Raw genomic sequence first — 26,824 nt, 5'->3', positions numbered from 1 at the left:
AGCGCCAAAATTTAGCAGGGCAATTTGTATTGTGTCTAGGATGGTTGGTATTGAAAATGAGATATATCGGTCCACGTTTTGGTATAGTCCCCATATAACGGTACCTCCCGATATTTGGTATTTTGATGATTTTTGACACATTTTTCACGAGTTTCTCTGAAAATTGGTAGTTGCAGGTCATAATGGGTTCTAGCTCCTTTGGCGAAACACTGTATGTATAGGTCCACGTTTTTGTATAGCCCCATATAGCCGTATATTCCAATATTCGATATTTTGATGATTTTTGGCACATTTCCCCATGAATTTTTCTAAAAGTTGGTATATGTGGGTCATAATGGGCTATAATGTTTCCTTTACCCTAAGGTGGAGGGTATTAAAAGTTTGGCCAGACCGAACTTAACGTTTTTTTTATTTTTTATTCAAATGACTAACTTCAAAATATGATTTGTTGTCTCAAAAACATGCCATCGACCCCATAGGGCACTGGTTACAATTTGTTGCCGATAAACGCCATCTGTATTGTATTTATGGACATTATGTTAATGCTAGCAGCAGAAAGCTTTTTATTATTATTTAACTAAAAGCTCAATCAGAACTAAATCTTTTTGTGCACAAACGAATGACACACAAACTGAATAAACTGCTCATCTTCGTTTCAGAGGAACATCTGCAGCTTCGATTAAAATTACAATATTGATTCGCTGCCCCCTTTTGATGGCAGAGCAACGGTCAGACCGAAATCAGTTCTTTGTAGATCGTCTAAGCGATCGGTCGTTTTCTTCTAGCTCTTCTTGAAATAGTGAGTTTAGCTTAAGATACGTTTTCAAAATAAATTTTTTATTTGAAATTATTGAGAATAAATATGAGTGGTGTACACACGCATCTACATCGACACTCATACATGCAGAACGTACAGACAGACAGATATATTTATTCGTAAGGTCTCGATGTACGACAACGAGCTTATGAACTATAATTTTGGATGACCATAGAGTGAATCCGGTTAAAAACAGTCAATCGAATATACAAACAACAACAACGACAGCAAGAAACTCGTGTGAATCAATACTAAGATACCCCAAACCTACCCCCACCAACTCACAGTTGGCTTAATTAAGTGTGGTTGTGCAGTTGAATGTGGTTTTGCCCATCTCTCAGCAAGTCGGAATAGAAAAACCAGTTTTATTAACAAAAGTGTTGTGTGTAATTTTTTATGGCTGTTCTTGGGTACTTTTTTTTTTGCAATTTCAAGTTCATTATTTGTGAAAAGTTCTTCGAATTCTGAATTAACAAAAATCAAACAAATATCTTGTGATCGAACTACTATTTATTCAAATTAAGTTGGAATAATTTCCTTCAGCAGTATGAAAACGATTCTGAGAAATCCCACTTTAAATAAAATCAATGAAGTTATTGTATTGTAGGTGTGACCATTCGGATATGTAAAGTTTTCATAAGCACACAAACGCAATTTGTTATTTGATTTGTGATGGAAATCAAACACCCAGCATAATTTATTAGTAAGTTAAACAATTGCCGGGGTTTTTACCAAAGCAACCGGGAAAATAAATCGAAAACCTTCGGTCTTTCCAAAAATATTGAAGGCGAAACGGGAACTAAGTTAATATTTTAAATTTTACCCTCCTTCTGTTGAGCCGATAAGAACGATACACAAGCTATCGGCTTCTAAACAATTTTGTAATTGAAACGAATCGAAAACGGAACGAGTACTTGTTCTTTTGTTTTCTATTTGAAAAGTGTCATAATTTCGTAGTTTTCGCTAATTTTGAACAATGAGTGACCACAAAGCTATGGGGCATCCAAATATATATCACACTTTTCGAACTCACACATACACAAATAGGCATGAGCATATAAAGAGGAGAGTCTCCGATTTAGTTCTCATTTTGCAGGAAACTATATTTGTATCGATGTAAGCTCAGATGTAATGCATAACCAGTAAAGAAAGTCCTAAAGTCGGGCGGGGCCGACTTTATGATACCCTACACCACTTTGCTAATTTAGTAGATCTCCACATGACAATTAAAAGTTTTTATGAGAGAAATCAATCATACACGCTATGATTATAATTATAATTTAAAGTTCAAAGGACTAAATATGCCGAAGCATATGTATCTTTTAAATTCGGACTTGTATTGCCCATTTGGTGCATAAATAATTTGAAATCAAATAAAGATATATATGGGAGCTATATCCAAAAATTTGGCGATATCGATAAAATTTGGCAAAGATATGTCTGAGCTGTATTTGATATATTTCCCTGAATATCGTTGTTACGAAGTGCATATTACGGCTGTAGGTAACAAATACAACAAATCGGATGAACAATATATATGGGAGCTATAGCTATATCTGAACCGATTTCGATCAAATTTGGCGCACTTATTTTCAGGCCTAATTTGGTTGTATGTGCAAAATTCCATACTATTCGGACTGACATTACACGTTTGGTGCACAAAATATTTTTTTTTATATATTTTTTAGATTTTTGAAAAATATAATTCAAATAGATCCACTTTTGCAAGATTATTATTGTTTATTCGGACTACGGAAGAATGTGCCAAGAAACCCATACATATACCAATATACCGGCTTATATTAAAAATAAATCCACTGAAATATCTGACCAAATTCATCAAAATGTCGAATATCGAGGAGTAAGTGAACCTATACAGACAATTATCGCCTAGGAGAAGACAATATCAATCATGAAAATACAGAATGTCTGTGGGTAATTTGGCTATATGCCCTAGTTACACAATTTTTCATGAATGTCAAAAGTAGCTACTAAGAAATCCTCATATCTGATTCCAGACAAATTTTGCTAAAATCGTCAAAATTCCGGATGTCGGGAGGTACCGTTATATGGGTACGGTACCCAAAATTAACTTCAAGTGCTGAATTTCAAACAATTCCATTGGAAAATGTGGCTACAATCATGGAAGTGTAGACCGATATCGGAACTTGATCATTATTTCGATGAGTTACAAACGGAATGACAAACTTAATATACCCTCCATACTATGTATGGTGGAGCATCATGGAATTCATACATTGCGAACGATATATAAATTAGGTACATTTGGGCAACTTACTGTTTTTAGTTTTGATTAATTGCTAAGATTGCATATATGCACCAACCCAAACGATAAAAATTATTAACATGCACAAGTTAATAATTTTTATCTACTAGTACATCTATTGGGTACAGCGCTAATCTTACCAACCAAACATGAATACTGTTCAAAGATATCCTACATGGCATACCTTTAATGACTTCATGATTGCTCATGAATCTTATATAATTCTGAGGCTATAACTGAATTGCTATATGATGTATTATCTCCCTCTCTCTCTCTCTCACCTAAGCTGTAGAATTAAATAATATTTTAACTTTGTCATTCCATTTGTAGCTCCATGAAATGATCAGGTTGGACCTTACAAAGTATATATTGTTGTTCGGCGAAAAATTATATTGATTATGAAGGTTTACGCTTTGGAGTGACATTTTAAAGACTTAGAATAGAGAGAGAGAGAGCTAAACATTAAAAACCTATCTCATCTCATACTTACCTTTAATGTAACCTCCAACCGATGTCACTGGTATTTGCAGTTTAAAATAACGCTCTTTTAACTACTGATCCCGATATTTATATTTATAAAGGTGTTTAACCACTTTGGCGGAGGGTAGATTGGTTTGGTCGAACTTAACATTTTTTTTTTAATTGCTTCTATCTAAAATGACAATTTTCGTTTTATTATCTAAATATTCATTTATGTTTGAAATAAACGAATCAACTGGGATTTATGTGATATACGCTTAAAAAGTTGTATACAATTTATGCTCCCGTTCGATGGCAACGATTTTCAAAATTCAGACAAGTTAGAGCGGCAGTCCGTATATTTAAATAAATTCTGACATACGTTATGCTTGCTCAAAATGTTGATCTTTTATGGAGGAGGTATCAGAAGGAGTAGGCCAAAGTTGGACCTGACAACAGTCTAATATAAGTATTACGACTTTCCAGATTTGGACTATATCGACTACTTTCTTCCTTGTGGGAATGGTACCAGAAGGATTTCATTTAATACTGATAAAAAGTTTGAAATGTGCAATTGTTATGTGCGCAGTTTTTAATCGAAATTTAAATCAATCAATTGTATATGTCGCAATAAAAATGTAAATAATTAAACATATGACAAATCTTCAATGCAATAGAAAAAAAGTGACACTAATTTGTTTATATTTTTATGCCATACTCAGCTTTGATGTGGTATTTGGAATATTACACCCTTCACCAATTATGATAACACCACATGCTAGTGATTTTGAAAGCCTTGGTCAAATCTCCAAAGGATATGGCTTTAATTCTTATCACAATATCGATACAATACCATAACCTGTCTAATGAACCTCCAATATACCCACCTTCGGTTTTCGTCTATAATTAAAACGCCAGCTCGTAAATCATTTGCTTAATCCAAGACTAATACTCTGATATATTCACTTGAATTATTTAATAATTCGTCGGTGTTTGAAACAGCTCTTAGGTCATATTTAAAAAGTGGTATGTTTTTATTTTGTTTTTATTATTTTAATATGTAGATTTTGTAAGGCACGTGTTTTCAATTACACAGTGCAACAAAATTGTCATCATTTGTATATTCCTTTTGGAAAATGGATTTATTAAGGATCACATTGTACTGATTAGTTAAACTCGTGACATGTAGGTTGTGTTGTTCAGTCTTACTTTTAAAGGGTAAAATGAAGATTATCAAAATGTTTCGGGTGAGGTTGCTAAGGATAGATCCCTTTCCATTTTAGAGTAAGTTATATCAGATGCAATCGCCAATGTTTTGGGTAAATATTTCAAATAAATCACCCTCCAATTAAAATACTTATATTGACTGACTAGTCGTTGGAAATATCCGTTTTGGATATATCAATTGATTGTTAAAATAATTTTTTTTGTTGTTGCACAATTGTCAGGCTTAGTCCCTTTATCGTTGTTTTTATAAAAACAACGTTAGTTTATTAGTGGAGAACCAGGGGGTAAGCAGGGAATACCTGGGTTTCGGAAAGAGCCACCAATCCTCATTAGTTCCCTTGTTTTTTGTCTGGGATATTCTCCCCAGAAGTTATTTAAAAAAAAATAAGTTCTATGACAAAAAAACAATTTTTACCCAAGTGACGAGATCGGAAGCTCAATAGAAGAGAAACCAAAGAATTACATAAAACTAAAATTCTTTTGGGAAATCTTCCAAATCTTACAACCGAACTTATAAACATGTTCATTTTTCTCCACTTGTTATGTTTTCGTTTTACATGAACGAAGTAGCATAACAAGAAAATACTATGGTACCCCGAACGAACAAGCCAACACTGTTCCATAAATTATTTCCGTCAGTTTACAAATGATAGCTTTACAATTTTTTTAAGCCCAAAACTTAATTACGTAACCTCGTACAGTGGAATCGCGATAACTCTACTTCAATCGTCGTCAGTTTTAGTTCATATTTTTCAATATACCTACATATATTTATACAAATGAGCCCGTTTCCTAGATGTGCATGATGTTTTGCATTAATTATCATTAAAATTGACTTTTCGTACTCGTACATATTGTACTGGCACTTCGTTTTTCAAAGCCATATTGATCCATAATCAGTAATTGGGCCATAGACTCCCTCCCGTCTATCTATAAAAATGTTATCATTTCATTACAAATTATTGAAATATCACTGTTATTTCTATACTTTGTATAACAACTTCGTATTGGGAAGATGTGTTTTCAAAACTACCTGCTAATATAAATAAATTATACAGTAATTATTTATAAAAGCAATTAACAAATGAATGAGTGTTTTTATTTATTTTTTTTTTTTTTTGGAATTTCATTTGTTTGTTGTATAAATATATAAGAGTGCTTTAAAGCGAAAAAATGACACATAGCAAATCAAATGGTCTAGGAAAAATAGTTTTTCCTATTAGCTAAACATTTAGTAGTACTTTTGGGCTAACATCGGTTTTAGAACTTTTTCTAAAGAACCTAGATAGAGCGGTGCGGTGTATCGTAATTAGCGGCTATATCACATCTTAGATCAAATTAACAATTACGTAATGGCAATATTTAAGCCCGACTTAAAGTCAAATCGCTGAGAACTTTTTTTCTTGGCCAATAATCCATAACTTTAAAACGGATTAAAATATTTTCATGGCAGAATTAAAGATGTTTTCACATTTGCTCCACATTATACCCTACAACACACTGTGGCGTAATTGTTTGTAATTTGTGAAGGGAAATGCGAAATACTCACAGCTCGTTTTGACGATCTCTAATGAGGTGTTTTTCAATTAATTTGTTTTAACATTATCAGAATACCAACCAAGCATCGTCCATAAATGCGGTAAAAGTTTATCCCTTTCTTTCTTATTAACTATAACAACAGTGCTGTTTTTGTAAAATTGTTCTATGAATAAAATTAAGAATTATAAAACAAGAAATATTGTTATTCAAAATTTATTTAACGTTATTCTAAACCTTACAACATATGTTCCCTCCTGTTATGCGTAGGAAGACTTCATAACGAGTCTGTTGTTGATTTCTTTTTCTTCTTGATAGCGGAGATTAATTTTTTTCAACGAAATAGAACTGGAATCCAGAAATTAACCCCGACTTGTTTGAAAAATCAGTAAATTACAGTATCCTAAATAAAAACCCCAAAGATAGTTTCAAATTCGTGCAAACTGCAAACTTAGCTAAATTTTTCGAAAAAGTACGGGTTTTATTCGAGCTGCGTTGTAAAGTTGGCATTATTCCTTAAAAAAAGAAAAACCCACCTTGAATATCCATTTTTATTGGTTGTGACCTTCCTTCCTTCTCCGTCAGATGCATAAACTTGTGCACATGTATGATTTTTGCGTATGTGTAGGGATTGCGTTACAACAAATTGTTTCGGGGATTTTTTTATTATTTCACAAACCTGTCAATTCCGTTGCGTTTCTTCCCTTTGTTAAGCAAAATCATATTCATTTAAACAAAAAATCACTTCTGAGTAGATGTGTTCATCTGCATCTCCCACACGTAGTGTTTATTGGTTGTGTGTACATATGTATATGCTCGTATGTTGTATAATCGAAGAAGTCTGTTAATAGACTTATGAACGAAAGATATTTAAACGAAAACATAGAGGCACCGCTTATTTCTGATAAAAGTTATACAGACTTTCACTGCTAAAAATAACAAAAAATCATATTTAAAATTTAAAATCTGACAGTGTCCTACTTCTATTTGAATTATAATTTTTTGCAAATTCATTATGGGCTAAGAACAGGAAGATGAAAGATTCTCTAAGGCGAATGGATAAAATGCAGATTATTGTGGGTTATATTAAATGTTGAGTTGGTTTTCTTAATCAGTATCAACGCATAATCTTCTTAAAAGTCGAAGCTTATTTTAGGTCGGACGAACGATATTTTATTCACCACAGAAAATAAAAACATGCTTTTCAATGGGTGTTACATATTTACGCCAGGCCGTGCGCGTATTGGTTGTTTGAATTGAAGTATTCAGCTTAGAAAATAAAAAAAAAAAAACATAATATTACAAACATGTGGAGTTTAATTTTTCAAATATACCTTTTAAAATACTTTGTTATTTTATAAACGTTGTTACGATACACCATGTTTGAATTAAATTGAAAGCTCCCTTCATGGTAGAAGAATACAACGCTTGGGAACATTGATATGTCAAAAATTTTAAAATGTTAGTTTTTTCAAAAAAGTAGATTTTTATATGTTTTCTTATACGACACCAATGACTGTTTCTTATGATATGCATTTTCAAGAAATTTTAACGAATTTGAATAAACTTTCATTCGAGATTTTTAATTTCAAAATTGATTTGACAGTCCATAGTCCCAACAGCTGTGTCGATGCGACTACTTGTATTCTTCTACCATGGCTCACTTCAAGCATCATCGTGAACACCAGCCGGATAGACGGACCATAACGAGCGATAAAATCAACCTGATTAAAAAAAATCGCATACATACAAGGCGATCTCGTGAAACTCGCTCTGAGAGAACTGCTTTGCTCAGAAGGTAATGAAAGAATGATAGTCTATTAAAAGTGTCGAAATAAAATTACAATTCTTCAAAATCAATACATCAATTTTAATTACCCAAAGTTAAAATACTTTGATACATATTTGGAATATGGATCCTCTCTTCTTGCTATCTTTCACACAAGGGGTTTGTAATTTCAAATCATCGGAAAACTCATATATGGCAAGGGGTGTTATCGCCAGGCAATGGAATCAAAAGCATATTTCATAACAATAAAGGTTATAAACCTCACGTCTCTTTCATTTCAAATGGAGTTGTTTGGTTCAAGATCGAACTAGTTTGATTGAATGACTCAATGAAAAGAGCATATGAACTCGGTCTGTTAACTTCGTTCACTGAGCTAAGATAAATTATAGAACGGTTAGGAACCTAGTTCTACGTTTGATTCTCATTTCTCAGTTCTAAGCAATGTCGCAAGTTAACAATCTGTTGGGCATGGAAAACTATTAAGGATTGGACTGCAATCTGAACTTTGAATCTCGAACTAGTTCATTCAAAAGATTCAAAAGAAAGATCGAGCCGTGTTTCTTATTTTTCTAAGCTATTCGAATTGTACGCAGAGTAACTCTCGAAGGGAGTCACTTCTTTCCAACCATTTTTAATTTATTTTTTGTATACCGTCAGCCCTATGGCTATGGAGGATATGTATCATTTGATACCGCCAAAACGTGCACTAAATCGGTTTCAATACATTTGTAATTTACGCAGTGGAAGACTTAACTTAAACCCATATTGCGGCATAGCTCGATTTTAGGATTTTTAAAGCTGTTGTCACATTTTTTGATTGACAACATTTTTCATTGAATCGTATCGCCCACGTTTCGGTATAGGCCTGAAATAAATAAATGTCGGCTGATTTTAGATACTTTGAATTTTTCACCACATCTTCAAAGAGAATTTCTGAAATACGGTAGAAAGTAACAAAGCTAACAGAATGAAGTGCTGTGGCCGGTTACAATCCTCTTTGCAAACCCATGCATCAGAATGTTTTAATCAATATCTTCTTAATGTCACTGCTAGCTATTTGCCCTGTTGGCATTTTCATAGAATATTTCGAATTTCATTTTGCGGGTATTTTCCAAACAATATTGAATTGGGTCAAACCAAATGTTTTTCTTCTTTCTTGTTGAGTTCGGCTTATCAGAAATTCGAATGCATGATTTTGTGAAATTACGACGAGTGTTCCACAAATAGAAACTTGGTGTGTGTGTGTGTCATACGTATGTGTATATGTGTATGTTCGCAAACAAATATTAGCCAACACGAAATAATCAAAACGAAAGTAACAAATGTTTGTCTAGAACAATTCCAAATTGAATATTTTCAAATAAAATCGAGATTTAGAAACTCAAACTACGTAACAATAAGTACTTCACGTAATTTTGTACTCGGTAAGATCTTTCGAAAGAGAATGAATTTTTTGAAAATTACAAACAAAATATTTTCGAAATCAATGATTGAAAGAAAAGTACATTGCGGTGTGCGCATTAAAGATATTAACCAGGTTTGTCCTGAAAATGAAAGATTGATCTATTTGAAACATAGTTTTGAAATCCAGGCATTTCATTCATCTTGTGTGTCAGGGCTGTATTTCGATAGTTCTACAAAGCTGTTACACCTTCTAAAACATTTCAAATTGATTGGGGATGTGAACAATGTTTCCACAAAATGCCCTAAGGATTACAAAACTTCACTGAACAAAATTATTCCATTAAAAATTCTCATTGTAACCGTCATTCTCAATTAATTCGGATTTACTTGGCTCTTTGATGAAAAGAAAACAAGTCAGTAAGAAATTCGAATCAATTATTAACAAGTAAGCAAAGGCTATGGTCGTGCGGGGCCGACTATGTGATACCCTACAACATTATGTCCAAATCGCTTTTGAAATTATATTATAGAGCAGGGACATTTGGCCAATATTTACGCACTTCGTCGTGCTATAACTTACAGCTAAATATATATGGTCATCCAAAATGCTAGACTTCCTCGCTGTCTTCTCATGCAAAATTCCGTGTCGATTGCTTTCGATTGTGTGATCAGGAAACATTTTCTGTTTTTGGTTCATTTGAACCCCTAAATATTTCGCGATCACCTCCAAATACAAGAAGTCCCTCTGTATCTCCAAATTTAGACTCATATATATGACTTGTTTTAAAAAGCCAAAAGTTCGTCTTTTGTGTATTCGCGGTTTAAACGGAAATTTGATTGTTATGGTCTATTTCACCCACTAAATATTACCCGATGACCATCCAAATTGGAAGGCAGCTGTCAATTGATTAGTCTATCATTGCGATCTGTAGAGCAACAGCAAAATCAGGAAAATGTCTAGTTTTTGGTCTATTTCAACCCTTAAATAGGAGGATCGGGTCATAATTGCGACCTATAGCGTGATTGATGAATTAACATGGACGGACGGACGGAGCTAGATCGACTCAAATCGGCGAGATATGAAGATACATATGTACTTTCCTATGTGGGAAACCAACATTTCGAGGTGTTACATAATTTTTGGCCCAATCAAACTTATAATACCCCCAACACACAGTTTTGTAGGGTATAAAAATGGATCAGTCACCACGTGCACGTTTTAATTGAATTCAAATTTAAAGGATCTGATATTCGAAAGCGAATGGATTTAGTAATCTAAAAGCACTATTGTCGCCTTTTTACGCTTCACCATACTGCGGAGGGTAGATTAACTTTATCATCCCGTTTGTAACTCTCCGAAATACTCATGTTAGACCCAACAAAGTATACATTCTAGATCAGCGAATAAGCGAAGTCCGACTATCTGTTTCAATCATCGTTGGAACGAAGTGCGATAGAAAGCTAAAATTTTGCACACATGTGTACTTTCAGGTATAGAAATCACCGGAAAATAATTGTACCAGTATGTATGTAACAGTATGTTTACATTAGAGTATTTTTGACCTTCCTTTTGAATATATATTTGACGTATATCCCATGACAATTTAATTCCATTGGGTTTACTAAATCCGGTTAACTGTAAAAGTACTATAAAATCTTATTATTATGACTTTCAATAATTTATTCCATTAGAAATTCGTTATTGGCAACGTCTCATCTCATGGCTCTGGGAACAGTGCCAAACTAACAAGGCCACACTGTTCTCAAGTCCCCCAAATGCAGCGGCATTTTAATAAAACATTAATATTCGGATAGTGTTCAATAGTCATTTTACATTTTAGAATTTCCCACTGATAACCGTAATGACCCCCAGCTTAGGGCAGTGGCGTTCTTATCAATTATATATTTACAAATCGAGCGGAGAATTTTGAAACATTGAAATAAATAAAGTTTTCATTTCATTGAATCGTTTCTCATTTTTCACAGATCACATCTTACGGCATGGCGATGAAGTTGACCAGCTTTACGTTGGTCTTTGTGCTGGCAGTTGTCGGCACTCGGGGACAGGGATTGTCGTTGGAGGACTTGATTAACAACGTGTTTACACCCAAACCGGAGTCGACAACCACCACAGTATTCCAACCAACACCGGCGCCTGTTACCAAACCCAATCCAACACAAGCGAACAGGGTGGATACCAGCTCGGGTGGTGGCGGTGCCTACAAATCGTGTGGCCTCGACAAGGAATGTGTCCCACGTCATTTGTGTGTAGATGGCGCTATTAGTACGTCTGGAGAGGGTTTCATTGATATTCGTATTGACGATTCCGTCTGTTCCTACAGTGAGCTTTGCTGTGATCTTCCCAACAAGGTAAGCTATTATTAAATGGCGAGCTACTCCCGGCTTAGGTTGTACTAAAAAAAACTTCTCTTTCAGAGAGACCAACCTGTAATTCCTCCTCTGCCACCAGTAGTTCATGGCGGTTGTGGATGGCGCAACAAAGACGGTGTGGGATACAGAATTACTGGCGACAACGACAATGAGTCTCAATTCGCCGAATTCCCCTGGATGGTGGCAATTCTCCGCACCGAAGACGCCGCCGGCGAAATCATCCATTTGTACGACTGCGGTGGCTCGTTGATTGCCAACAACGTTGTCCTGACCGCGTCCCACTGTGTCATCAACCGCGAAGCCAATCAATTGGTGGTACGTGGCGGTGAATGGGACACCCAGAACACCAACGAGATTCTGCCCCATGTTGACAAACGCGTTCGAGAGATCATCAGACACGAACGATACAACAAAGGCGCACTGTACAACGATGTGGCTCTGCTCATCCTTGAAGAGCCCTTTGAATGGCAGGAGAACATTCGACCCATCTGTTTGCCCGAGCCAAATGCCAACTTTGATCACAGCCGTTGCTATGCCACTGGCTGGGGCAAGGATAAGTTCAATCGCGACGGCCAGTACCAGGTTATTCTGAAGAAAATCGATTTGCCCATTGTACCAAACGACAGGTGCCAAGCCAATTTGAGACAAACTCGTTTGGGCGCGTACTTCAATCTGCACGAAAGTTTCATCTGTGCCGGTGGTGAGAAGGGAAAGGACACATGCAAGGGTGATGGCGGTTCGCCACTGGTCTGTCCTATTCCCGGCACCGCCGACCGTTACTACCAGGCCGGCATTGTGGCTTGGGGTGTTGGCTGTGCAGAGGAGAATATCCCAGGTGTTTATGCCAACGTACCCCACTTGCGTCCATGGATTTCGGAGAAACTTTCTGCCCGCGGCATTCCCATCGGTGATTTCACTCCCTAGGTGATCCAAAACAGTTTCAAATCCATTTGTAATACTCGAAGACACAACAATTTCTAAAATAATAAAGTTTATGGAAACGTTCGTTATTTATTGATTATTTTTTCCATTCGTGCCGAGCCTAATGATCCGATTTTTAGCAACATTAATGTACTTGCTTCTAGACTGTATTCGGTCGGATGTGCCAAAATTCAGGATATTTGGACTGATATTGGCCATTTGGTGCACAATATAGACATGGGAGCTACCTGTAAATTTATGCCGATTCTCACTAATTCCAATGGGGTTCGTCCTTCGGCCAAACAAATATCTCTTGGGAAATTTCCTATCAATCGGATAATAAATGCGACTTGCATTTTGTTCACAAAAATACATGGGCAGACGGACGGACTGAGATGCATTAATCGACTCAGAAAGTGATTCTATGAGAATCCTCAAAAGTAACTATGGGTCTATGCCGCTTCCTTCTTCATGTTACAAACAAATGCACAAAGACATAATACCCTTAACACTATTTGCCACTATGTGGTGTACGGTATAAAGAGTTATTGCGCGGCAAAATTAAACTTATTTTCGGTAATGGCAGCCCTTTTTTATAATGGAACTCATCTATCATTTTCAAATAATTTTGAAATTAATTCCAAATCAATTTACGCAAGAAGAGTGTCATATGTTTGTAAAATTAAATAATAACAAGTTAAAAAGCAGTAAGTTTCGGCCGGGACGAACTTTGAATACCCTCCACCATTTGGAACGAATTAGGACATTTTCAAAAAATAAAATCCGTTAAATTTTTTTTTTTTTTTAATTTTTTAACATACCGAATATAGCCGTTATATTAGGGTCTATACGACGTGGACCTACATAGCCATTGTTTGTCATATGCCATTACCATATTCAAATTCGAAACTTGAAATAAACGGTGAATAATCAAAATATCGTATATAGGGAGGTACCGTTATATCGGAGCTGTGCGAAGACCTGGACCAGCATAAACAATTTTCTGTCACAGACTGTAGCATCCATTACGAAGTTCAAATACGACATCTCAAATAATTTCGGTGGGTATTGCACCTAAAATTGTGTGAATACCGAATATAAGGAGGTACTGATATATGGGGCCTATACGAAGACATGGACCTGCATAGACAATTTTCTGTCACAGACTGTAGGTTCCATTACGAACTCAAAGTACATAGTTTGAAACTATTCCGGTGAATAAATACGTTAAAATCATCAAAATACCGAATATTGGGTGGTACCGTTATATAGGGGCTATACGAAGACGTGGACCTGCACAGACAATATTCTGTCATATGCTGTAGTTCCCATTACGAACTTCAAATTCCAAATTTGAAACAATTCCGGTTAATAATGTCGCTAAAATCATCAAAATACCGAATTGAGGGAGGTACCTTTACATGTGGGCAATACGAAGACGTGGACCTGCACATACAATTTTCTGTCTTAGGCTGTAGTATCCATTTCGAACTACAAATACCAAATTTGAAAAACCGAATATCGGGAGGTACGGGAGGACGTGGACCTGCACAGACAATTTTCTGTCCCTAAGACAGGCCCCATATATCAGTACCTCCCGATATCCGGTATTTTCACGATTTTAGGTACAATACCCACCGAAATTGTTTGAGATGTGGTATTTGAAGTTCTTAATGGATGCTACAGCTTGTAACAGAAAATTGTCTATGCTGGTCCAGGTCTTCGCACAGCTCCAATTTAACGGCACCTCCTTATATACGATATTTTGATGATTTTAGCTACATTATTCGCCATTTATTTCAAGTTTCGAATTTGAATATGGTAATGGCTTATGACAAACAATGCCTATGTATGTCCACGTCGTATAGACCCCAATATAATGGCTATATTTGGAATTTTTAAAATTTTAACAGAATTTTTTATGGATTTTATTTTTTGAAAATTTCCAAATTCGTTGCAAATGGTGGAGGGTATAAAAAGTTCGGCCCGGCCGAACTTACTGCTTTTTAACTTGTTATAGACTAATGAATATATCGACAACGGAAAATTTGGTTTGTCTTGTTATCGAGGTGGCTCTCAGCACGCTTTTGCATAGTCAACATGCTGATTAACGCAGTCGACCCACTCGACTTCGAAACACACATTTCATCGTGTTTTAAGAATTCCGCTGGATTAATGGCGAACATTTCGATGTCATCATGTAATGTTCACCTACATCTTATTATGGAATAGTTTTTAACTGACAAATATCCTATTGTTTATGACATTTTTTAACATTTTAGAACTGACTGACTTTAATATTTTCACTCATACCCCTGAAGCGATATAGACGACATCTGGTGATCCGATTTTTTCGAAGATGAGCGGTATGAGCATTTCTTCGTCTATATTTTCATTAGTCTATGATTTTGTCAACAATTTTAAGTTTGATCTTTGTTACACTCGATTAATTTGTTTCTAATTATTTTCATTGCATTCTTAAAATTAATGCTGATGATTTCATAACAATTCCACTGTCGCTAAAGGACAATACTCACCCACGAAACTCTCTCCCCGGATATATTTTAATATTATGCCAATGCATCAATTATCAGTGTACAATATTTGGATAAAAACGTCCATGGAAGGAGAAATTGAGGTTGCACACATTCTATTCGAAAAAGTCGACACCCGTATAGAGTATACCATTTCCAGTTGTTACCATATGTTTGGAAAACCAGCAAACGGTGTGTAATGATGATAAAGGACACCCTATGTATTTGTAACGGAATAAACATGAAGAATTTAAAAAATAAATCCAAAGATAATCGTTTTAAATGCATTATTTTATGTATCCACTCCATTCAATAATGGAGGGTATGTTAAATATAATTATTTTAAACTTATGCTGTGTTAATTTTTGATCAGCATATTGTTGTAATTGGATTTGGCATCTGTTCTAATCAGGTTCGACTTTAAACTATCTGAGATAGAAAACAAAGATGATTCCTAGGCAGTCGTTGATTTTCATGAGGGTTAATTTGGTGTAAATGGGCTATATTTTTACATCCAGCCGCATTTTTCAGTTGTGCATTTGATGTTCGTACCGGGTATCTGCCATGTAGCTGGCCATGTTGTGGATATTCAATATGTTGCTGATATAAGCCTTATTTTTCAAATGTTCTAGATGGAGCTCGTAGTGTGTACTGCCTCTTTTGAGAAATTGTCTAGTTACGTTTTGTTATCGACCTCATATAACCACAATGCAAATTTTAGATACACGTTTTGAACATTCAAAAAATATTCACACTACATAAGGTCGGCTAGGAATGGTTGTCAACATTTGGCAATAGACAATACGTTGTCTGGTGGTGAGCGTGCCACGGAGGTGCAGAGGGAGAGCCGCTCTCGTGTGAGGCGGGCTGCTCCAAAAACTGTTGGTGGGGTGTCTGTCGGTGAAATGAAGAGCGTAACGGATTCTCTTCTTGATTTGTTGTGCGACAGTCAATGTAATGCTGATACCACGCTGATGAGGGCCATCGTGGAGAATGAGAGGCTGAAGGGGAAACTGGAGGCGTATGAGGCTGTTGCTGCCAAAGGTGGTTTGCGCCAGCTGCTGTGCAGATTGCGGCTCCCTCGGCGGTTCATGAGGCTCCTGTCAAGCCGGTTGAGACATGGTCGGTTGTTGTGAAGGGGAAGAAGGGTACCTCTAGCAAAGAGGTAGTGAAGAATGTGGTTGAGAAGGTGGGCCCTACGCTGAAGGTGAGGGTACATGTGGTGAAGGAGACGAGGGATGGTGGTGCCGTCATTCGCACGCCGTCTGTTGCCGAGCGTGAAAAAATTGCGGCGAACACTAAGTTTGCAGATGTTGGATTGGAAGTCTCTGTGAATGATAAGCATGGGCCGAGAGAGTTCATGCATGTGGTGCAGAGAGTTCATGCTGAAATCTCCACCGAAGAATTCATGCAGGAGCTTTATGACATGAATTTTGTTGATGTTCTCTCCCCTGAAGCTTTCAAGAAGAGCGTTCGCTTGGCGAGTGGACCATGGAAGTCAGGTCGAGGGTAAATGTGGTGCTTGAGTGTACGGAGCGAGTGGCTGAGAAGATATGTGCGGAAGGTACATATGTGAAATGGTTCAGGTTCATAGTGCGGAGGCAGGATCCTGTTCCCTCGTGTTATCGATGCCTGGGCTTCGATCATCGGATAAGAGAATGCCGAATGCGAGCGGATGTGTGTAGGAGGTGTGGTGGCTCTGGACATATGAGCGTAGATTGCTCGAATCCAATTCGTTGCAGGAATTGTGAGCTGAAGGGACTCCGAGTAGGGCATCTTATGCTGTCCTCTGCGTGTCCGGTGTACGCTGCCTTGACGGCTAGGGCGAATGCTAGGCATTGATGATGAGGATACATCAATATAACTGCCAGGGGTCTGCGAGTGTGATGCACGAATTTGGGCAGTCGCTTCTCCGTATGGGTGCAACCTTCGCGTTGATTCAGGAGCTATATATTAGAGATGGGTGTGTGCGTGGACTTCCTGGGGGATGCGGGTCTTTACTGACGTGGGAGGAGACTCTGTTATAGTTGTTGTTGACAGTGATATTGACTGTACAGTTGTCTCAAGTAGCCAATGGGGGTTATGTCCGTCCGTTGAGTGGACGGGGGGAAAGATGTTGTTGGCTAGCATCTATTGTAGATTTAGCTCTCCGTTGGAGCCCTATTTAGGGTATATGGATACGGTACTACTCTTTGCGAGTAGTTGTCCGCTAAACCTAGGTTTAGACGCGAATGCTCCTCGTTGTGGTTTTCTAAGATGTCCAGGCATACTTCTGACCTTAGAATCGCGTACGAGGAGAGATGCTAGGCGAATGGGTGTTAGCGAGAGGTGTGGGGATTCTGAATGAGCACTCGGATCTGTATACCTTTGATGGACCCTGGGGAGTTAGTGACATTGAAGTGACGGCTGCAAATGAGGCAGCAACGACTGTTTACCAATTGTGCTGGCGTGTTGTTGATGACTGGGGTGTTAGTGACCATAATCTCATTGAGCTTGTGGTCACGCCGCGGGGACGAACGCAGGGAACAGAGCGTTTCAGGGCTTGCAATTAACGAGACGTGAACTGGGACCTATATGCGAACCGTGTTAAGGAGGCTGCTATGCCATTAGCGGACTTCAGGGCACTGACCATAGATGTGTGGATGAGCGGACTTAATGACGAGCTCCTTGGTAGACGCCGTAAGGTTAAACCAAGTAAGGTCAAATGGTGGACCCGGGAGCGGAAGGAAGAGATTCCAAAGGGCTAGACACACCAATGCGGAGGACTTGGCTCAGTGTAAAACTGATTTCCTTGCTTTCCTTAAGACGTACAAGGACAAGCTGTCTAGGAGTAAAGAATACAATTGGAGGAGATTTGTACAGGACAATAAAGACGAGCCTTGGGGTAAAGTATACCGTGTGTGCCGGCATGGTGGGTCAAGTAGTCAGGGCGACCTACAGGCATTGACTTCGGGGTGGGGGGAGAGCGTATGACTTTTGTTGGGATCATTCTTTCCCAGTTCGGAGACTCAGACATTTCCTACGCTTGTTGATGAATTGGCTGAGCCTCCGGCATTGGAAAGGTTTGAAGTTTCGGACAGATTAGAAGCAGAAACTCGCCTGGTATCGACGGTATGACTGGTCGGATGTATAAAGCCATCTGGAAGGTCATGCCTGAGTATATAGAGACAATCGAAAGCTCGAAGTGAAGAGTACTATAAGTGAAGTGAAGTGAAATAAAAAAGTAATAAAAATTAAAAGTGAAAAAACGAAAAAAAAGTAAAGTGAAGTGTTGTGCTGATTATCTCACCTTCAGAGATAACATAGTATAAATTTCATTGAAAAAACTTTAAAATGTCTGGTCACGGCATAAATGCTGATGACACTCAGACGAAATTGACTTTTGATTCAACGCAAAAAAGTGATAATTGTGCTACTAACCAAAGCGCAAAAGATGAAAATTTAAATAATAATGATACTTACATTGAAATTAAAAGAAAAAGGAAAAATAAACCTACAAAACCAATGGTTGAACAATTGTGTGAATTAAATATAAAATATGAAAATCTTTTAAAAGAGAACATTCAATTAAGAGAAGACAATGAAAAATTTAAAAATACAATACAAGAACTTATAAATAAAATTGCTAAAGGCAATGTGAATGTTGATATCCATATCCCTAAAGATTGGACAAATATCGAAAACAATAAAGACAACTGGGCAACAGAGGCAGCCGAAGACCTCATGTTAGCCGATGAAGAAGAAGAGGAAGAGAATATTGCCATAACATCGGATGGAAATAATGGCGGAAATAATGGAATACCCAGATTACCTGAACAAAAAGATGACATAAAGGCAGAAAACACCAATAATGGAACAACAATTAAACCCAAAGGTAAGGCCAGCCCACCTGTAATAAAAATCTACAACATTAACGTTAGAGACTTTACAGTCAAACTTAAAAACATACTGAAACATAACCTATTTACAATTAATATAATTAACAAAAATTTGATACATCTGAAATTAATTAAAAATGAAGACCATCAAAAAGTTAGGCAATACCTAGAAACGCAAAACATATCTTTTTTTACTTACACTCCAAAAGAATTAAAACCATATACTATGCTCATATCAGGAGATGAAATAGACTTAAAACAATTTCTACAAGATACGGAATTAAACTTAAAAATTACAGATCACAAATGACTCCGACATAAAGTCTTTAATTCGTTTGAGATTCATATTAAATTGTGGAGTTAGTATTGGAAAATATAAAAGTGAGGAATTCGTCCAATGTAAACATTGTCAAAGACACGGTCATATAGCAGTTAACTGTAGAATGCAGCCAAACTGTGTTAAATGTGCAGGTCCACATGAGTCCAAAAATTGCCATATACCACCAAAAGACAAAAACATAGAAGAAACTGTGACAACTGACCCAACAACAGGCCAAATTATTAAATCAAGGGGAATTCCTGTAAAATGCATTAATTGTAAAGCTTTTGGTCACGTAGCAAGCTACAAAAAATGTCCCAAAAGACTAGAAATTTTAGAAAAAATCACTCAAAAAAAGGAATCTTCCAAAAGTATAATAACAATTCCACAAACAAATAGGCCTTATAACAGCCAAAAAGTTCTTAAAAATGTGCCATATTCAAATGTGGTAAAAAATAATACAACTAAAATTACTAATAATAATGGACAAATGGCTATACAAATAAAACAGGCAATGGGAACCTTTGACAGTGAATGTCAGAGACTCTTGGGAAAAAACTTTATTGACTGCATGCAAAAGATAGGAGATTTTGCGATAACATATAAGCAACTTAAAACCGAACAGGAAAAATCAGAAGCACTATTTGGACTATTTTTATCCCTAAAGCTAAATGACTAATTTAAAAATAATCTTTATAAATATAAACTCGCTTATATCTAGGCAAAAAAGACACTATTTTAAACTCTTTGTAAATGAACACAATCCAGATGTAGTACTAATTGCTGAACATAAGTTGAATATGAATCATAATTTTAATCTTAAAGGCTATAAAATATATTCACAACACAGGAAGGTTTGCATAGGTGGAGGTACTGCCATCATTATAAAAAATGTCTATAAAAGTGATAGAGTAGATGTCAATTTAACTAATATTGAAGCAACTATTGTAAAGATTAGGAAGTTGAATGGTGAAACCATATTTCTAGCCTCATTATATCTAAAGCCATCAGATATCATATCAAAACTTGATCTCGACAAAATTACTGAAATATTTGGACCAAATGAAGCCATTATCGGTGCCGACCTCAACGCGAAACATCCGCATTGGGGTGGCCTCCAAACTAATACGAATGGTAGAATTTTATATGATTGGATACTTACAACGGCCAACTTAGATGTTATAAAAACCGAAAACCCTACTAGAGTAACACCCACCTCAGAATCTTTTATAGACATTTTTATGGCCACAAATCAATGTTTCTTGAAGGATCCTATAAAGGCTATTAAAGGACTGGAAACGATTGATTGTAATTCTGATCATTGCGCTGTTGTATTAGAATTATCAAATAACAACATACTTATTGAAGAACAAGAAAAAATATTTGATTTTAAAACCATGAAAATAAACCACTTCAATAGAGAATTAGAGAACAATTTATCTCAATATATTCTGCCAAAAGACAGAAATATTTCAGTCAGCGAAATAGACAATGCTATAGAAAACATGACAAGTATCTTTGATAATGCTATGAAAAAAAACATCAAACAACGTGTTAAAAAAGGAACTCTCTACCAGATTTACCCCAAGACATACAACATTTAATAGCACAAAAAAAGACTCTCCGGAGACGAAGATACAGAATAACTAGTTCTGATGACTATACCTCCCTGAGTGCACAAATTTGTATCCTGGATAGACTAATTAAGCAAAGAATTTCCATGTTTGAAGAAGAATATTACACAAATTATCTTAGCAAAATAGCTTGTAATGAAAATATGTTTAGGCAAACTAAAGCTTTTTGTGGATTAGGTCCAAAAAAGAAAATACCATCACTAATTAATGATCAAGGAGAAGAGATTGTTTCTAACAGTGGAAAGGCTAGTCTTCTAGCTAAGAGTCTAGCCGTCCCAAACATAACTCCTTCTATTAATATAGAGACACCACTAATCGAACAACCTTTAGTTCAATTTAGCCCTAACTTATTAGCGGATGGAAGCAGTGCCATTTCTCCTTTTCAAAATAATATAAGGTTTATTACACCCAACCAAATAGGAGCTGTATTAAGAACGCTTAATAACAAAAAAAACTTCGGAGATGATGGTATCCCAAATTATGTTCTCAAAAGAACTAACTTTGCAAAATGGGAGTATTTGGCATTGATATTTAATCATTGCCTTAATATCGGATATTACCCTAATAAATGGAAAATGGCAAAAAGTAGTCCCAATACTTAAGCCTGGTAAAGACCCCACAAATACAAATAGTTACAGACCAATTTCATTGTTATCTTCTTTTGGAAAATTGTTCGAAATTTTCATACTACAAATAATTAATGAACATATAGAAGAGAATCATGCACTAAAGAACGTACAATATGGCTTTAGAAAAGGAACCTCAACAACACATTGTCTCATGACTCTTACAAATAAAATATATACAGGACTAAATAAAAGAAAAGCGACTATTGCTGTAAGTCTAGACTTCTCAAGAGCCTTTGACTCAATGTGCCAGGAAGGTCTTATATACAAAATGAATTCAAAATACTACTTCAATCAGGCTATCACAAGAATGGTTAAGAGCTACCTACAAAACAGAAGCTTCTATGTTAGTTAAGAAGATAGTAAATCAAACAATTTCATTCAAAAATCAGGTGTCCCACAAGGATCCGTGCTGGGCCCTGTTCTCTATAACCTTTATATTGCAGACATTCCAGATCCTACAAATGAAGTATTAATTTCAATTTTCGCAGACGACATATTTATTGCATCAACACATCACAAAGCTAAATCAGCTGAAAACAAGTAAAAAAGCTGTAAGTTCGGCCGGGCCGAACTTTTAATACCCTCCACCATTTGGTACAAATTTGGCAATTTCCAAAAAAAAAAAAAAAAAATAATAATAATAATAATAATAAAATCCGTTAAAAATTCTGTTAAAATCTTAAAAATACCGAATGCTTATACGACGACGTGGACCTGCATAGGCAACTTTTGTCATAAGTTATTACAATATTTAAATGCGAAACTTGAATAATGTAGCTAAAATCATCAAAATTCCGAATATGGGGGGTACCGTTATATGGGGCTATACGTAGACGTGGACCTGCACAGACAATTTTCTGGCATGGGCTGAAATATCCATTACGAACTTCACATGCGAAATTTGAAACAATCCCGGTAAATAGTGTCGCTAAAATCATCAAAATGCCGAATATCGGAGGGGTACGGTATATGGGGGCTATATGAAGACGTGGACCTACATGGCCCATTTTCTGTTTTATGCTGCAGTATCTATTACGAACTTCAAATACCAAATTTGGAACAAATCTGCTAAATAATGTCGCTAAAATCATTAAAATACCGAATATCGGGGGGTACCGTTATATGGGGACTATATAAAGACGTGGACTTACGTGGATCATTTTTTGACTTAGGATGTAGTATCTATTACGAACTTCAAATACAAAATTTGAAACGATTCCGGTAAACAATGTCGCTAAAATCATCAAAATACTGAATATCGGGAGGTACCGTTATATGGGGGCTATATGATAACTTGGACCTACATGACCCATTTACGAACTTAACCTGCCTACTGGCAAAATATACATGTGTGAAAAATTTTAGCCTTCTATCTCAATTTGTTCGAAAGATAGCGTGATTACAACAGACAGACAGACAGACGGACAGACAGACACACAGACAGACAGACGGACATGGCTAAATCGTCTTAGAATTTTACGCTTATCAATAATATATATACTTTGTTGGGTCTGACATGAGTATTTCGAGGAGTTACAAACGGAATGACAAAATTAATATACCCTCCATAGTATGGTGGAGGGTATAAAAATATTACAAAATATCTGAAAGAATTGAAACAATACTTCGACAAATGGAAACTGACACTAAATATCGATAAATGCAGATCGATAATATTCGGAGGCAAACGTGGATCTGTATGTAAAAATGCTAGAAAATACATCCCAACGGTCAAAATTGGAGATAGTATAATAAAAAACACAGACATTTTAAAATATCTCGGCGTAGTTCTACAGTCGGATATGCAATTTACGAGGCATATAGACTACGTAATTCATAAGGGCAAAGCAGTTTACGCAAAATTGCGAAACATGATTGGAAAAAGAGGTGGACTTTCCTAAAATATAAAGCTAATATTATACAAACAATTAGTCAGACCGGCTATGTCATACGCGTTTCCAATATGGTTCGCGATATCTAGCCATCAAATGGAAAGAGTCCGTATATTGGAAAGAAAAATATTAAAGCATTGCATTGGACTAAGAAACACTATAAACGAACAAGGCAGACTAACTCGGCCCAAAAACCACCTCATATACCAAAAGAGTAATGTCCAAAGATTTGACAAATATATGGTAAATATTGCTTTAAAATTTTTAATGAAATGCACAAGCCATCCTAATCCAAACATTACTAAATGTATAACAACAAGAAATGAAATAGACAACATCCTCAATACTGGTGGATATTTACCGCCAATGAGCTTAATAACACTAAATGATCTAAATAAAATATTCGATGATAATGAAAAAATAGTATTCTACCACAGAAGATATGGATCATACAATCTGCAAAATAGAGTCTATTCTACAGTTCAATGAATTTTGAATTAAATACATCTTCTATATCTATAAAAGAGGAAAATGTTTGTATGTTTGTTTGTTTGTTTGTTTGTTTGTTTGTAATTTATGGACTCGAAAACCGCTGAATAGATTTTCCTGAAAATTTCCATATATACTGCAACATCGCCTGAAAATAACATAGGCTATATACATTTTTGATTTTCCACTTGGAACTGGAAATATAGCAGCAGAATCGGAGGTACCTCCCAAAAATTTAGATTTTATATGCACATATCTATTGATTGGTTGAAGATACAGTCTCCAAATTTGGAATACGTAACGGAATTTGGAACAAAAATAAGTTTGCCAAATTATATTGTAATCGGTTCAGATTTGGATATAGCTCCCATATATATTTTCGACCGATTTCGTTCATTTGATGCCTCAAACACAATATGAATGTTCGATTCCAATGAAATTTGGAATGTGTGACGGGATTTGATCCGAAAATAAATTTGTCAAATTATATTGAAATCGGTTCAGATTTCGATATAGCTCCCATATATATTTTCGGCCGATTCCTCAATTTCAATGAAATTTGAAACGTGTGATAGATTTTATCTAAAAAATAGATTTCCCAAATTATATTGAAATCGGTTCAGATTTGGATATAGCTCCCATATACATTTTCGGCCGATTTCATATATTTGGTGGACCAAACACGATATGTATTTCCAATTGTAATGAAATTTAAAATAAGTAACGGAATTGGGAGCCACAATGAATTTGTCAAATTAAATTGAAATCGGTTCAGATTTGGATATAGCTCCCATATATATTTTCGACCGATTTCATGTATTTGATGCACCAAACACGCTATGTATCTCTAATTTCAATGAAATTTGGAATGTGTAGCGGAAATTAAAACGAATATACATATGTCAAATTATATTAAAATCGGTTCAGATTTGGATATAGCTCTCATATATATTTTCGACCGATTTCATGTATTTTATGCACCATACACGATATGTATGTTCGATTCCAAAGAAATTTAGAATATGTAAAGGGATTTTGATTAGAAAATAAATTAGTGAAATTATATTAAAATCGGTTCAGATTTGGATATAGCTCCCATATATATTTTCCGCCGATTTCACATATTTGATGCACAAAACACGATACGTATTTCCGATTCCAATGAAATTCGGCATGAGTGGCTAAATTTGGTACAAAAGTAAATTTGACAAATTATATGTAAATAGGCTCAGATTTGATTATAGCTCCCATATATACTCAGTCGATTTCACATATTTGATGCACCCAAAGCGAGAGAGACAAAATCTGGCACCAAAAAAAATTGCCAAATTATAAGGTGAGGTTTGGGTATAGCTAACATATATATTTCGGCCGATTTCATACATGTTATGCACCAAACATGATATATATGACCGATACAAATGAAATTCAAAATGTGTGGCGGAATTTGGTTACAATAATAAATGTGACAAATTAATTGGAAATTAGTTAAGATTTGGATATAGCTCCCATATATATGTTATCGCCCGATTTCACATGTTTGACGCACCAATTTCAATGAAATATGAAAGGTGTGGCGGAATTTGGTGTAAAAGTAATTTTTTTAAAATTATATTTAAACCGGATCAGATTGGGATATGATTTTAATAAGAACCATTGACCCACAACGCCTTAGGCTAACTCTAAAAAACAAAACAACAATTGATTTGAAATACGCTTATTACGGCGAAGTATGTTGCTATCTCGAATTCACTAATTGCAATAGAAATGTCACTCAACTACAAAAGATTGCAGTTTACTGCACGCTTGGTATTTGCTATGAAATAAATAAATCCGGAGGACAAACCCTTCGTGTATGTATGTCATGTTACTGCTTTTCTAATGGTTTTGGTTATTTACGCATTAAAGTAGTGCAATATATATTTTTTTTTAATTTTTAAATTTGTTTTTTTTTTCAACCAACATATATTCGTAAATAAAATTTTGAATGCATATAAAATCAAAAGGGGTAGCGAAGCGCACCGGGTTCAGCTAGTAATATATAAAATAATAAATACCAATTATGTAAATATGTAAATTAAACACGAATGAACTAATTATTGTTTTGTTATTTAGTTTTAGTAGTAGGGGCTAAGCCCAATAGTTTGTAAGTAATTCTTATAATAATGGAGATCTCGTTTTTCCCTTTTTTCCGAGAAAATTTCTTTTTGTTCTAAAAAGCTTATAAATACAAAATTTTAAAAGGTTGGCTGGCCTTGCCTATATTACATATATTACACTATACCTCTAGAAAAACAAATAATATTTGTGTTAGAGTTAATATTATTATTATTATTACTTAAGTTTATACTTCTATAATAACATGTAAATTGAATTTGGAACAATAAATCTGAATCTGAATCATGCCTGAGTATATCGATCAGTGTTTAGCCGCTGCATGAGCCAAGGGTACTTTCCGTGTGCGTGGAAGTGAGAGTCGCCTCGAGCTGGAGACCTTTGGTGAGCAGGCTATGCGTATAGTTCAAGCGTGGAGTGATCGAGTTGGCGTTGAGGTTGCGAATGACAAGACATCGTCGTGAAAGGCAGACTTGCTCGGAGTCGACCTCCGTTTATAAAAG

General features: G+C 35.8%; 1 protein-coding gene across 3 annotated transcripts; it reads left to right on the top strand.

Annotated features, from left to right (window-relative positions):
- Nucleotides 1-642: 642 nt before the first annotated feature.
- On the top strand, nt 643-12,915 carry LOC101890358 (phenoloxidase-activating factor 2). 3 transcript variants are annotated; one of them, XM_005177989.4, is made up of 3 exons: nt 643-799; nt 11,506-11,889; nt 11,956-12,915. In XM_005177989.4, the coding sequence occupies exons 2-3, from the start codon at nt 11,521-11,523 to the stop codon at nt 12,832-12,834; spliced, it is 1,248 nt and encodes a 415-aa protein (XP_005178046.1). In that variant the 5' UTR covers nt 643-799; nt 11,506-11,520; the 3' UTR covers nt 12,835-12,915. The 3 variants fall into 3 exon arrangements, with proteins under 3 accessions (XP_005178046.1, XP_019890450.1, XP_058984243.1); XM_020034891.2 differs by lacking the exon at nt 643-799 and adding an exon at nt 1,210-1,227; XM_059128260.1 differs by lacking the exon at nt 643-799 and adding an exon at nt 1,436-1,520.
- Nucleotides 12,916-26,824: the final 13,909 nt, after the last annotated feature.

The sequence above is a fragment of the Musca domestica genome, unplaced genomic scaffold, assembly GCF_030504385.1.
Source record: "Musca domestica strain aabys unplaced genomic scaffold, Musca_domestica.polishedcontigs.V.1.1 5, whole genome shotgun sequence".
Lineage (NCBI taxonomy): Eukaryota > Metazoa > Arthropoda > Insecta > Diptera > Muscidae > Musca > Musca domestica.
The sequence above is the reverse complement of the archived record's forward strand: the minus strand, read 5'-3'. Positions and strand labels throughout refer to the sequence as shown.

Coding starts and splice junctions, on each gene's coding strand:
- LOC101890358 (XM_005177989.4), top strand. CDS start 11,521: ATGGCGATGAAGTTGACCAGCTTTACGTTGGTCTTTGTGCTGGCAGTT. Junction 11,890..11,955: donor GCTGTGATCTTCCCAACAAG/GTAAGCTATTAT, acceptor CTTCTCTTTCAG/AGAGACCAACCTGTAATTCC.